The sequence below is a fragment of the Wasmannia auropunctata genome, unplaced genomic scaffold, assembly GCF_000956235.1.
Source record: "Wasmannia auropunctata unplaced genomic scaffold, wasmannia.A_1.0 LD336053.1, whole genome shotgun sequence".
Lineage (NCBI taxonomy): Eukaryota > Metazoa > Arthropoda > Insecta > Hymenoptera > Formicidae > Wasmannia > Wasmannia auropunctata.
Window position 1 is genome coordinate 4,174,650 of NW_012026837.1, and position 13,629 is coordinate 4,188,278.

Sequence of the window (13,629 nt, forward strand, 5' to 3'; positions counted from 1 at the left end):
TACGAATAATGCCGCTCTACAAGCACCACCTGGTGAGGATCGCCAGGAGGATCGATTTCAGTCGGTCGGTGGAACCGCACGCGTCCACGTGAGACGTGAGTCACGTGTGTGAATCAGTGGAGTACCTTGCCTGCAGGCAGAGCAAGACTTCGGCGCGTTTACTTAATCGATGACATAACGATCGCGGTGGCGGCGTCGTGTCGTTCCCGCGCATTGTTCGGGGCCCGGCTTGGGTTCAATTCGAAACGTGGAGGCGCACCTGCGACGGCCGCTGCGGACAGTTCGTCTTTCGACGTTTATCCGGAGGAGGATCCGCGGGGGAGACTCGAGTTCACGGCGATAACGAATCCTCCACACCGTGCGTATCGATCGCGTCGATCGAGTCCAACGATAAGAGACAATGGCAGGTCGAAAGCGACGGAGTGACATCGATCGGCTCTCCGAGTTGATGAGAAGCCAGCAGAAATCCTTGCAATGCACCATTTGGTGAGTTTCCGCGTGTTCGCGATTAGCGCTGAAACGCGAACGGATCCATCCCCCCCGGTACTCGCGCGGTCGAACCTGTTATTTTCGTGCGTAATGACCGGGGCGAATATAGGTTAGGATTCGAGCGCGGTGCAACAAGTGTCCAGTGGTATCTCGTAGTCATGAATCATGCCGGGAGCACAGTTGACAGTTTTCGCTGATTCTACATCGAGAATTGTTATACAATATAATTTAAACTCCGCTTGAAGTGTCGAGCTCGCTTGTAGATTTTTTTTTATCCTATAAATAGGCTAGAGAAAGAAATATAGATAAAGAAATGTGTGAAACTAATTATTATACTGCGCTATTTGAGCAATATATGTGTAGCTAATTACGTTTCAAGCAGTCAATCATTTATAAATTAGAGATTTGAGTCAGTTTCCTCCGACTGGCGTTTCTGAATAATTGCTACTTTATATTGTTTCAGCCTGGATCTCATGACGGATCTTAGCAAGACTCCCTTGTAGATTTTTTTTATCCTATAAATAGGCTAGAGAAAGAAATATAGACAAAGAAATATGTGTGAAACTTATACTACGTTATTTGAGCAATATATGTGTAGCTAATTACGTATCAAGCAGTCAATCATTTATAAATTAGAGATTTGAGTCAGTTTCCTCCGACTGGCGTTTCTGAATAATTGCTACTTTATATTGTTTCAGCCTGGAGCTCATGACGGATCTTAGCAAGACTCCCTTGTAGATTTTTTTTATCCTATAAATAGGCTAGAGAAAGAAATATAGATAAAGAAATGTGTGAAACTTATTATACTGTGCTATTTGAGCAATATATGTGTAGCTAATTACGTTTCAAGCAGTCAATCATTTATAAATTAGAGATTTGAGTCAGTTTCCTCCGACTGGCGTTTCTGAGTAGTGGTTACTTTATATTGTTTCAGCCTGGAGCTTATGACGGATCCTAGCAAGACACGATGCGGCCACTCGTTTTGCAGGTGCTGCATAGGAAAGGTCCTGCAGAGCAAGGACGCGCATTGCCCACTGTGTAAGAAGAGCCTCAACAGACGCAACATTTCCAGGGACGATGATATGCAGATCTACATCGAGAAGTTCAATAAACTTGTCACCGCCATCGAGATGGACACTCACATCGACAGTGAGTGCATTCCAGAAATTCTCACACTTTAATTTAATTTAATTTACTCACTTTTCCATGAATTGATCGATTTTCAATTGTATCCAGATTAATGCGATATAAATCAATCTGGAATGTCATCAATTAATCGCACTCGGAGGATAAAAATGTAAAGAGCACGTAGAGAGGGAACGATTCCTCTTGGGGAAACGACTCCTGGTGTTACCCAGAACGTTACGTTGGGGGAATCATTACCGCAGCGGATAATAATCGTAATTTTCCGCGCACAACTATTGATCCGCGATCCGCTATTGTGTTATTCAACCGAAAGCGAGAAGTTAAAAGCACAGGGCGCGGTAGATGCCCAGGTCGTAAAAGTACATTAAGTGAGGTCAGCCCTACGTTCCTCCGACGGCGCGCGCGGGACGGCGGAGGTCTGAAAAATTTAATTCTCGATACTCCTGGGTGCCTCGATTCAACGCTATACGTTTTAGAGAGCTCAATGTTTTATGAGGCCCTGGAGTTTGGATATCACGTACCTTCCACCCGACGTTATTCAGTTCCCTCGCATTGAATATTCGAGATGTCCTTACTATAGATTTTCTCCTCGGCCGTATTTTGCGTTTTTTTTTTTTTCACCATAAACGTCACACTCAACACGCGATATATACGTTAATTATATTTTGTCGACTCGCGAAAGATACATTTGGTAAAAACGAAAAATAATGAATCGTAAACCGACCATGTGAAAAATCAAACCGTGTTTTATTGTAAAAATGAAAATATATATCAAAATATTGGTATAAATATATTTGTACGAGAGTGGATATAGCCTGGCCGCACTTCGTGACTTCGTGTTTAATTCTATTGCGATTTTATTTTAAAATAAACATAGGCAATAGATTGAAATGTATCGTGTTTTATGGAAACTGCGCTCCTCTGAATGATTATTCGTATCCTGCCGCACGATAATTCCATCGACGCGCCAGGCATTAGCGTCGTAATGCGTTCTGATATTATCAAGATTACTTTATTTTTATTACAGCTTTCCGCACGAAAATTGAATGAGATAATCGCATACAAGATATATTAAGATTATGCATAAGTTTCTATTACAATTTTTTATTAATTGCATTCTCTTTTGAGAATTTTTAATCACATAGATTAAACACTGCATATTTTAAGGAAATCAATAATGCCGTTTTAAATTATATGTAATTATTTTTTTAATGTATGTATCAATTTATATACAAATCAATACATACATTTAAAAGATAATCATTAATTATAAATATAATTATTATATAATTATCGAACAATCGTATTCAACTATTGTTCGAGACGTAATAAATGTGATCGGAAAATTGATCTGCTTACTCATATTGTTAGATGTAAGAATATACTTCTATCAGTATCAGCAAATAAAACGGGACGATATCCGCGATAAAGCTTCGATAATATCTATGTTACAGTACTGTGGCACTCGAAGCGACCGCGCGATACGAAGGAAAGCTCCTCTTATCCGAACGCTGGACAATCCAGCCAAGAAGGCAATAAAGAAAAGCCGTCTGAGAAAGAGAGGTCTGCCTGCCGATTGCGTCAAAACGCGAACAGACAAACGCGAATCGACAGACCGTCGACAAGCCGAGTAACAAGGATTGAATACAACAAGAGTGACGAGGATTCGGACGTCTCGATCGGCACGTTCAATCCGCCGTTCGAATCGACCGTGTCGCTCGAGAAGACTGAAACTTTATCGAGCCTCTCCCGTGCACTTCCCGACGACGATGAGACTCGCGTTACATCGGATATCAAAATTCGCACGTGGCTACACTCGGTACCCGACAAGTCGGACAGCGACACTTTGATGACCGACGAGGAAAACGAAGCGCCGTCGATCGGAGACAGAGCTAAGCCGACGAATCCAATATCCGTCGACGACGCTGGTAAATCAAACGAGATCGGCGAGGTGTATCGCGACAGAAGGATCGACGCAGCAAGTCGCAGGCCGAGGCGAGATAGAAAACCGAGCGCAGATTGCCCGGAGCGCGTCGACGACGAGGACGCCACGTCGTCCCAGGTGAATAAAGGGGCGAGGCAGATTGGCGAGGTAATAGAGATCGATTCCGACGAAGAAAAGAGAAAATGGAAATACAAGTCGCACGCCAGAATACCCGCGATGGAGAGCCGTGAGAAGAATGCGAGATCACGGTCGGTTATTGACTTGAAGGCGGTCAATCAAAGTGGCTCGTCATCGAGCGCAGCGCACGGTCAGGAGCATCGAGCTGCGACGTCTACGTCGTGTTCGGATAGAGCGAGCACATCCGCGATCACCGAGCAGGCCACCGCGGACTGGTCCCGCGTGATCGAGTTTGGGAAGGAGATGAAACGCGCGAGAAAGAGAAAGGTGAAGAAGCTGAACGTGAGCGTCGAGAAAACCAAGATCTCGCCGCGGATAGTCGAGAACATTGTGCTGGTGCCGGGTAGCAGATACGATTCGGCTGGAATTGTAAGCTGCAATAAAAAAAGCGAAAATGTGGCGAATCTGTCTAATCGGCCGGGGTCGGACGGCCGGGACGCGATCGATGAGAGCCTGGATTTATCGGACGCCGCAAAGGCGGAAGCGTCGAGCGAGACGAACATTCGGATGGAATTTGTTGACGAGGATAAGGACGAAAGTTCGAAATCCTGTCCTATGATGAGCACGTCGTATGTCACGCTAGAGGAAGGCAGGCAGATACGGATAATAAATCTGAATAACGAGCAGGTGAACAAAATTCTCGGCCTCGAGAGCGCCGCGGAGGATTCTCAAAACCGACGTTGCCACGAGGACAACGCCGCTGATCACCGTGATTCACCGCTGTCGCGACAAAAAAGATTAAGCGTACTGACGCCGGAGAAGCTCAACGAGTCTGTACACGAGCGCGAAGTAATCCGTGACGTCTCTTCGCAAACTTCCGTCGGCAACTTTGGAAGTTCGTCCCGCCTGTCGGCCGAAAAACGCCCGACTCCCGGACCTCGAGAGGCCAGTAATGTTCGCGGGACATCGAGTGGAGCCGCTTCTTCTCCATTACAATTTTCGACACCGGGCCAATCTAGATTATCCTTGAGAAGAAAGCTGGAGATTGGCAGCGGTGCGGCTTCGCCGCGATTAAGCGACCTTCCGCTGTCGACCAGATTATCGATCGCCAAACACGAGGAGCGCAGGAGCGTCGACTCGCCAGTACTGAAGGACGACGAGCGGTTTGAACGATTGAAAGCTGTGAGACGTGACTTGAAGTTCAAGATAACCCACGAAGATCAACAGCGGACTTGCCGGGATGCGGTACCCGCCAGTGCATCAAAAAGCGTAATCGAAGCCGAAGATAACGACCGAAACGTTTCCGGAATCGACCGTCAGGACAGCGAGCCCGGTCGCGATCTCACTGGCGAGACTTCCACGGTGCCGCCGAAGAAGTCCCCACCGACGAGATCGGAAAGTGTCGCGGGTCGGGAACGTCTCATGAAAATTATACGACTGGGTTCGCTAATCAGGGAGCACCTCCCCAGTGTCAGATATATTTACTTGGGCACGACCAACCGCGAATCGTCGATACCAGCGAAAGTTGAAATCTCCACGGTGTACAATATATTGCAATCGACTGGCGTGTCCGAGGTACGTGTAGCAACGTCCGATCCGTTGAATGATTCGCAGGACTCGTGCAACATCGTGGTGGAGAATACTTGTTTCGCGAGTGAGACGGCGTCGAGAGGGACGGCTTCGAAAGAATTTCCCGCGGCACTGCCGATTCGTGGAGCCTCAGCGACTTCGACGCCGCGAAAAGATGTCGATTCTCATTTAAGCCTGCAGAGCAAGAACGCGACGACTGTACGCTTTTTGACGGACGCGAGTCAACGAACGGATAAGTCTCGGATCGTCGAGAACGTCGCGTCTGAGAGAGGCGCGCGATCTCTTCCTGGTGCATCGTCACGCGCGGACAAGAGCGCGATTCACGGGTCGACGATCTCGCACACTCATCCAGGAACGTCAAATTCTATTAAACTGCTGTCGCCGGACAAAGATTCGCAGCTGAAGTTTTTGCAGATAGACTCCCCCTCGGTGAGCGAGCGCGAGCAGCTGAGACACGCGAGCTCGATTAAGTCCGTTATCAAAGGAAACAACTTTCCCGAGATAAAAAGTTCACGCCTCGCAGCGTCTACGGTGGGCAAGGCGCGGGAGCCTTCCGTCAAGAGCTCCGGTAAGAATAGGAAAAGAATGAGGTCCGCCGGTGACAGAGAGCTATTCGAGGACAGGTCCAGCGATGGAAACGAGAATTCCAGCGACTTGGCTAGTGACAGCAGTCGATCTACGATAAAATTTGGCAGATACAAGGAATTATTGTCCAAGAGCGCGAGTTGGAGTCGTCTGGACGCGAATAAGAAACGTCGTTTGAGTTCCCCGGACGATCGGGATGTCGAGGTAATTCCGTCGACTTCTAAAAAACCGGATGCACCCGAGAGAAAACTCGAGACGTCTAACTCGGACACGAAATCGAAGCCGGCGACGCACATTACGAAATCATTGGAGAGGTATTAATAAAATTATATTTTATTATATATGATCTCTTATATATAAATCAATATTTTATCGAGCACCTTCTCTACTCTCAACGTGCTTCTTTTCCTTTTAACTTTTTTTTGTTATCAATGATTTTATATTTATAGCTTCTATTTTATTTATAATATAAATCTATCATTAGATAAGCTATTGGGGTCACAATTTTTATCTACGTTGGTTCATAATTAACGAATAATGTTTTTCCTGAAGATGAACATTCCTTTTCTTTTCCAAGTACTTTTTGCAACTAATTTGAGCGATTATTATTGCGCGTTGCTGTTCTTACAATTGGACGAAGTAATGCAACAAAGCAAAATATAGTACGCCTCGCATTTAATCTCAGAAAAATACTCTCGTCACCGAAGATACGTCAACTCTCTTATTTACGCCGTTCTCTTTCTTTTTGAAGGCACATCGACCATCGATGTGGCCAGATGCAACACCCACCGATTACGGACAATTTGGAGAGGTATTAATGTGAAATTATATTTTATTACATATGATCCCTTATATAAATCAATATTTTATCGAGCACCTCCTATTTCTCTACTCTCAACGTGCTTCTTTTTCTTTTACCTTTTTTGTTATGGTGATTTTATATTTTATATTTATAGTTTCCATTTTATTTATAATTGCATAAATCTATCGTTAGATATGCTATTGGGGTCACAATTTTTATCTACGCTGGTTCATGATTAACGAATTTTTTTTTTTTTTTTTTTTCCTCCTGAAAATGAACGTGCCCTTTCTTCTTTTCCTTTCCTTTCCCAAGTACTTTCTGCAATTAATTTGAACGATTATTACGCGTTGCTATTATTTCTTACAATTACACGAAGTAATGCAACAAAGCGATATATAGTATTCCGCCTCGCATTTAATCTCAGAAAAGCACCCTTGTCACCGAGGATATAGGTCTCTTATTTACACAGTTTTCTTTCTTTTTGAAAACACAGCGACCGTCAATGTGACCGGATGCAACGGAAAGCATCGATTACGGACGCGGCTGCGAAAGAGGATCCGGCGGAGCGGCGGAGTGACCATCAATGCGCCCGGATGCAACGAAACGCATCGATTACGGACGCGGCTGCGAAACAAGGTCCGGCGGAGCGGGACTCGGAGGACCGTCATATTTGGAATATAATCGACAGATGGACCAACGAGCACAATGCGACGGCGCAAAAAAGGTCGACGCAGGAGGGCAAAAACAGCCAGAGTAGCGTCAAATCAATGAGGAGCGCGCCCGAAGAAAGCTCGGCGAGCCATCAATCGTCCCATTCGCGTAATGCACCGTCCGAGATGGAGAAGCGCAAGAACTCAAAGTCAAGCCAGAAGAGTTCCGCGCGAGACCCGGATATGTTTGAGAGCAGCAGCTTCTTCGATTCGGAAAATGTCGACTATATACTGCGGCAATCGACGACGAGGCCGAAGGAGGATACGTCGAAGAGAATCGAGGACTCCACAAACGACGACATCATAAACAGGGTGCTGGAGATCGATCGATCGCGGGGCAATACCGACGCATGTCGACCGCCGCCGGATTCTGTTCCGCGGAACAACATTACGAGTCAAAGAGAAAAGGACAACGGGGAGCACTTGTTACAGGACAATTTCGACGAGATCATCGCCAGCGTCGAGCAGCCACAAAGCGAGGATTTCATACCTTGCACCGAGCAGCCGGATCGCAATCCCAATCGCCCGTCGGCGAAACAGAAAACGTCGAACTGTCTCGCGATGGCAGATGAATCGTGCGGCGTTATGCAGGAGGAAACTCCGATCGTACCCCCGTCATCGACGAACGATATGTTCGAGCACTATTCGCCTAGGAACATTACGAAACTGCCTCACGAGACAACGAACGCCACCGCAAGATCTCAAGATTCATTCATTTCGAGAAGTTCTGACAAAGAGAACGTTGCCTGCAGTCAGAAGAGACACGGTCACGCGGGTGACCAAAGAGACGGAAAGGACGCAGCGGCAAACGTCGATGCGATTGACAAAGACTCCCGTAAGAGAGTCGTATCGAGGCATAATGTATCGCGAGAGAAAGAAAAAACGTCGTTCGAAGAACGTAATACTTTGATACAATCGGCGGGTCGGCTTCGCGTCGACGACGCGGACGGTGAGACGCAGAGAGCAACAGCTGCTGGCAACGAATCAAATCCCAAGGATGATACCTTCGAGCATGATTCGCTCATGAACATTACGCAGCATCAAATGCAGCTGCAAATGTTTGAGGAGGATCTGTTCAGTGTTGCGGTCCAGAATCGAACGAAAACGAAAATGATCTCGCAGGATGACTCGTTCCGAAAGGAGCAAAGTACTCCAGGAAAGAGAAAGCAGAATAATCAAGATAAAAATACGGAATCAGAGGTGAGTGTTTGCAGTGTTACACGATATCTCATATTTTTATCTATTTTTTTAATTAATTGAAATATTTGTGTTTCTTCAATCTGCAAAAAATTTGTCTTTGATATTCCGAAAAGTAATATTTCTCTATTATGCGCCGATTTCCTACGCAAAAATCTTACGGTTATAACGAATTGAATTTATATCTGCAAGTGTAAAATTTCTACTCTAATATATTCATATAATTATCATGAATCTGCTAACGCGCGCAGGGAGCGCGAGGGAAACGCATCGCAAGCAGGTTTCCTTGGGGTTTATGGAAAAGGAAATTTCTACCTTATCGAAATAATTACGACGCCGCGTAATTAATTTTCTCGCTCGCAGTTTAAAGTTCAAAATTTAATTCGTAATATTAAACGTAGTAATGTAGCGCAAATAAAATGTTTTAAATCCTACTAAATTTTCGCAAACGTCGCAACGGGTTTTTCCAGCCTCTCTTTATGAGCGAGCACTTTACGTCGGTCTTGTGCGGTATTTACAGTAGTTTACATAGAAATAGCAGCGAATGCATTATGGAGTAGCCCGGTATATATATGCATATTGTATATATCATCCTTCACAAGCTCGCGCTACAAAGTGCCCCATTTGTAATCTCATTTAATTCAGTTAGTAATTTATAACGGAATTATGATACGTGTGCGATACATTTGATCCTGCGGCAACAAAAGCTTCCTCGCTGTATAACGATATAATGAGGATCACATAACATTTTTGAACGCAGGAACGCTCCGCCGACGAGGACGACGTTGTGGAGAACACTCCTGAGAGAAAGAGGAGGAAGTGAGTACTCGTACTTTTTAAGCTCTTCTCTCTTACAGTACACTCTTGGTGCTCGTTACACGCCTTTGCTAGTTGGATAATATGTCTCCACGTGGTCATAAATATGATAGTATATGTATACCGTTATGTGATTCACAAAGAAATGAGCGAGAACTGTCTTCTTACTTTTTCGAGCTTTGAATAGTACAAGTCTAAAAAAAAAAAGACGTAGGCAAAAAGCTAAAAATAATAAGGCAGAAATGACGACTTAGTAATGCATGTAAATAACGTGTAAGGAGCTTCTTGAAATGAATATAGTTTGAAATTTTTTATTTTACTCATTCGAGAATTTTTGTTCTACTCATTTATATGTATATTTTTATATAAAATTTTACTTCAAAATAAAATACGAGCAATGGTTTAGAAATCGGTTTACGTTGCTTAAAAAGTCGGAAAGAACAGTCCTGAATTATTCCCTCGTCAGCTCGAGACACGCGCGCGAGATACATTGTCGTAATGTTGCAGCAGCGGAAACACCGTCAAGACGAACGAGTCGAGAGAAAGTACGAAGATACCGTTCTTATCGCCGATCTCGAGGATCAGCGACCGGACACCGAGGAGCGCGTGCCAGATCGTTCATCCCTTCGTGAGGAGTGACGCGAGCACGCCTTCGTTCGCCATGCGTCCGCATAGCACGCCGATAACGCACAATCCCGTCGTGGTGCTCAGTCATGCTGACGTATTGAGGGCGAGCAAGAGGAGCGAGCTTGCGGAAAACAGCAGTGGTGTCTTATTGGCGAAGCAGGTGGACGCGAAGACGCTGGAGAACGTACGCCGGCCGCCGGACAGGCGGAACCTGCGCTTCGTGTGCAGCGGCCTGACCGCGGCCCAGATCGCCACCGTGAAAGAATTCGCGGCGAAGCACAACGCGAATTACGTGAATCAATTCGATCGCGACGTGACGCACGTGATCGTGAAGACCGCCGGCGAGCAGAACGCGGCGAAGAGCACGTTGAAGTACCTGCAGGGTATCGCCCATCGCAAGTGGATAGTCAGCTACAGATGGATCGAGGACTGTGGCAGGCAGCAGCGGCTGCTGGACGAGCTTCCTTACGAGGCCACCTCGCAGAATGACGTCGGCACCAACGGCGCCGGACCTCGTAATTCGAGACTACGCGACAAGGGTCTCTTTGAGGGCTTCACGTTTCTATGCGTCGGACCGTACGACAACGTTTCGCCGAGCCAGTACCAGGTCAGTCTCCTCCCTAGTCGCGCCCTATATACGCGTGTTTCGCCGCCCCCGGTAACGAGAGAGCACGTCGCACATTCCGCATTTCACCCCTCCCCCCCCCTCCCCCAAATAGCCGGGATATTTGCGGGCGCTATTAATTTCTCTTCGAGACGGAGCTTCTTCGTAAAACTGTAATTAAAACCGATTCGTTGTACGTGTCACCGGACCGGAAGGATTTTTATTTTACGCTTCTCCTCCTACGCGACGTTCGGTCGCAGCCGCGCCATTTGAAGTTGGACCCGGTCCAAGCCCATCATGTAAGAATACCTTTGTTCTTTAGGACTTGTTACTCGCCACCGGAGCCTCGGTAGTCGATTCCTTCGACGTCCTCGCTAAGATGGGAGGCATAAAAGGCATCGTGATCCAAGACAAAACTCACGACGACAAAGCAATCAGTAAGTCACAAATAAATGTAATAACCGCGATGCATTCTTATAGAAATATTTTAAAAGATCTGACACGCATATCGATTTGTATATAAATAGAAATACGCGTGAATTTAATTATCGATATTTACACGAATAAGTTTGTAAAAATGTCATGGAGAGAGAAGTACGTATTAAAAAACATTTGCGTTTTGTAATGTTTCTAACAGAACATTGGTATCGAACTGCCAAGGCGGCGCCCATTCTTGTGGATTGGATCGTAGAGTGTATCGGCCACTACAAATTATTTAAGCTCACACCTTACATCATACATCTCTCGCCGCAGGATTTTTGTGCCATCGGCTATCCACAAGAGCTCGTGGAAGAAGATGAGGAGTACAGCGATGACGAATAGAGAGAGCGAGAGAGAGAGAGAGGGGGAGAGAAAAGTAAGAGAATATATATATATTTTTTGTTATTTGTTAATAATCCGTATTCCATTCAGTACTTTCCAATAACATAACGAAACGATTGCAATAATAATCTAACTTACTGTATACGCTGTATATTTACTGTATTACATATACACATGTAAATTCAATTCTTGTTATATTCGATATCTCATATAATATTACCTGTTGTATATGAATTTAATTGTTTCTACTTTTGTATACAGTATATATATATGAACAATCGTTACTAAATAATTGTAATTTATTTTTTCTTTTCTAATAAACTTGTATTCTTACGTATATTCGCTGGAACTCCGTCTCCTTATACTTCCGTACAATTCTCGCACGTTCGCCCGAGATCAACGTCTTCGTCACGTTCGCTTGTACCCGCGTCGCGAAGTTCGCTGTCCGTTTTCCCGAAAACTTCTTCCCGTCTGAAGATCCATCTTACGTAGCATTCCAATTTCCAGCCTCGAGAGTAACCCGAGACCGCGCGGGTAAATGCCGGGTAAAATACCATCTTGAAATATCTGACGCGCCCCTCTCTCTCTCTCTCTCTCTCTCTCGCCCTCGCGGGAGGAAAGTAAAAAAAAAATAAATAAATAAACGAACACGAAATCCATGCGGACGTGATGACAAAAGGACAAGTCTTTCCGGCGATACGACAATGCCGCGTCGCGTCGCCGGGATCGTAAAGTCGTCCGCCTGTCGTGTGGGAGAACGCGCGCGCCTGTCGGGCTGCCGGGTATTCATACACGTATATTCACCCAAACACACGTACCCATATTGATTTGCCCGGGACCACCTGTAGCCAACTCTCATCCGTTCGCCGCACCGCGCCAGCGTTTATGAATCCCGCCCAATTGTGTAACGCAGATAGACGAGAGAGGAAACGAACGCGCGCGCTACGCATTCTCGGTACCCCGATATTAATATCGTGCGGCGATACGCACGTAACCGAAGGGTGAATGAATAGTTCACGAGGGCTCGCGACTGTATAAAGAGCGCGCGTGTTTTCCTCTTGAAAACGTACGTCGGGCTATATACCGTTGCTCTACTGTGTAATCGACCCGCGCGTGATGTATCCGCGCCGAATAACAACTCCCGACGACGTGCGTCGCAAATTTGATGAAAATATATTCCCGATGCATGTTTACCGTCAATGTATATAGCAAATGACTCCACCGCATAGCTTATGAATTATACACGGGCGCGGATGCGGCGTTTAACAATGGCATTCGTGCATCGCGACAGAGAACCGCTTTGTACAGAGCCGCGGTGAATTTTGATTTGCGGCAAGTTGCTCGGGATTTACTCTGTCTCTTCGCCATGTAGAGAGAGAGAGACTCGATTATGGCTACTCCCTTTTGCAACACCATAGCCACGTAGCTACGCGGAGAGGGGGGGTGGGGAAGGAGAGACTGTTAAAGTTCACCATTGTGCGCGGTCCCTATATACTGTTGCCGCGCGTGTTTGCGAATCGCTCTCTCAATTGAACGGAGGATATCGAAGGATTCCATTGTATACTCCACGCGACGCCGCCACACCACTCCCCCGCATGTGTGCGTGATGCACGGTCTCTCTCGCGGGTGGCAAAACAGCGGAACATTATCGCGCCCGTCGAACGGTTCCTTCGTTAAATTGAAATCATCGAACGTGGAGACACTAACGAGAAAAATATGAGCTGCAGCTTCCTTCTGGACGCTAATGGGGAAAAATACGAGCTTCCTAAGACGTATAGAAATTAACGAGAAAAATATGAGCTTCTCTATCTCGCCAGCGGACGCAGCTCTTTTTGATTTTGAAGAACCGATGCATAATCGAAAATATTACGACGTCGAGACTTAACGTTATAACGACTTACTTTCCACGGCTCTTATACGATGCAGCGGATAAAATTGTCTGTCGCGGCGAATGTACGGGGAAACATATAAATAAATCAGTCATCCGCTCGGCTATACTTATGTACACGAGACGAGCGCCCAACCTGGCAATCAAGCACACGCTGATTACACGGGGTCATTAATAATCGCGCTCTGACGGGGGCCATAATAGCGCTCATCAGGTATGCTCACTCCATTGCGCGTTACCGGATCTTCGTGTTATTATGTATCCCGTGTAATAGTAATGTTCACGCGTACG

General features: G+C 45.9%; 2 protein-coding genes across 2 annotated transcripts in view; one reads left to right on the forward strand and one right to left on the reverse strand.

Moving 5' to 3' along the window:
- Positions 1-13,629, reverse strand: part of LOC105451158 (putative glycine-rich cell wall structural protein 1) — an 83,543-nt gene that overhangs the window by 10,519 nt on the left and 59,395 nt on the right. The gene's annotated exons all lie outside the window — the stretch shown is intronic.
- LOC105451157 lies at positions 64-11,787 on the forward strand. Its single transcript, XM_011691436.1, has 9 exons — positions 64-486; positions 1,424-1,638; positions 3,090-6,186; positions 6,624-6,683; positions 7,168-8,584; positions 9,342-9,400; positions 9,905-10,631; positions 10,951-11,065; positions 11,266-11,787. Exons 1-9 carry the CDS (start codon positions 401-403, stop codon positions 11,448-11,450), a joined length of 5,961 nt encoding a protein of 1,986 aa, XP_011689738.1. The 5' UTR covers positions 64-400; the 3' UTR covers positions 11,451-11,787.

What these genes read in the sequence shown, in the direction of transcription:
- LOC105451157 (XM_011691436.1), top strand. Translation starts at nt 401, where the DNA reads ATGGCAGGTCGAAAGCGACGGAGTGACATCGATCGGCTCTCCGAGTTG. An exon ending in TCCTTGCAATGCACCATTTG is followed by an intron (nt 487 to 1,423) that starts GTGAGTTTCCGC and finishes ATATTGTTTCAG; the next exon opens with CCTGGAGCTTATGACGGATC. An exon ending in GATGGACACTCACATCGACA is followed by an intron (nt 1,639 to 3,089) that starts GTGAGTGCATTC and finishes TCTATGTTACAG; the next exon opens with TACTGTGGCACTCGAAGCGA.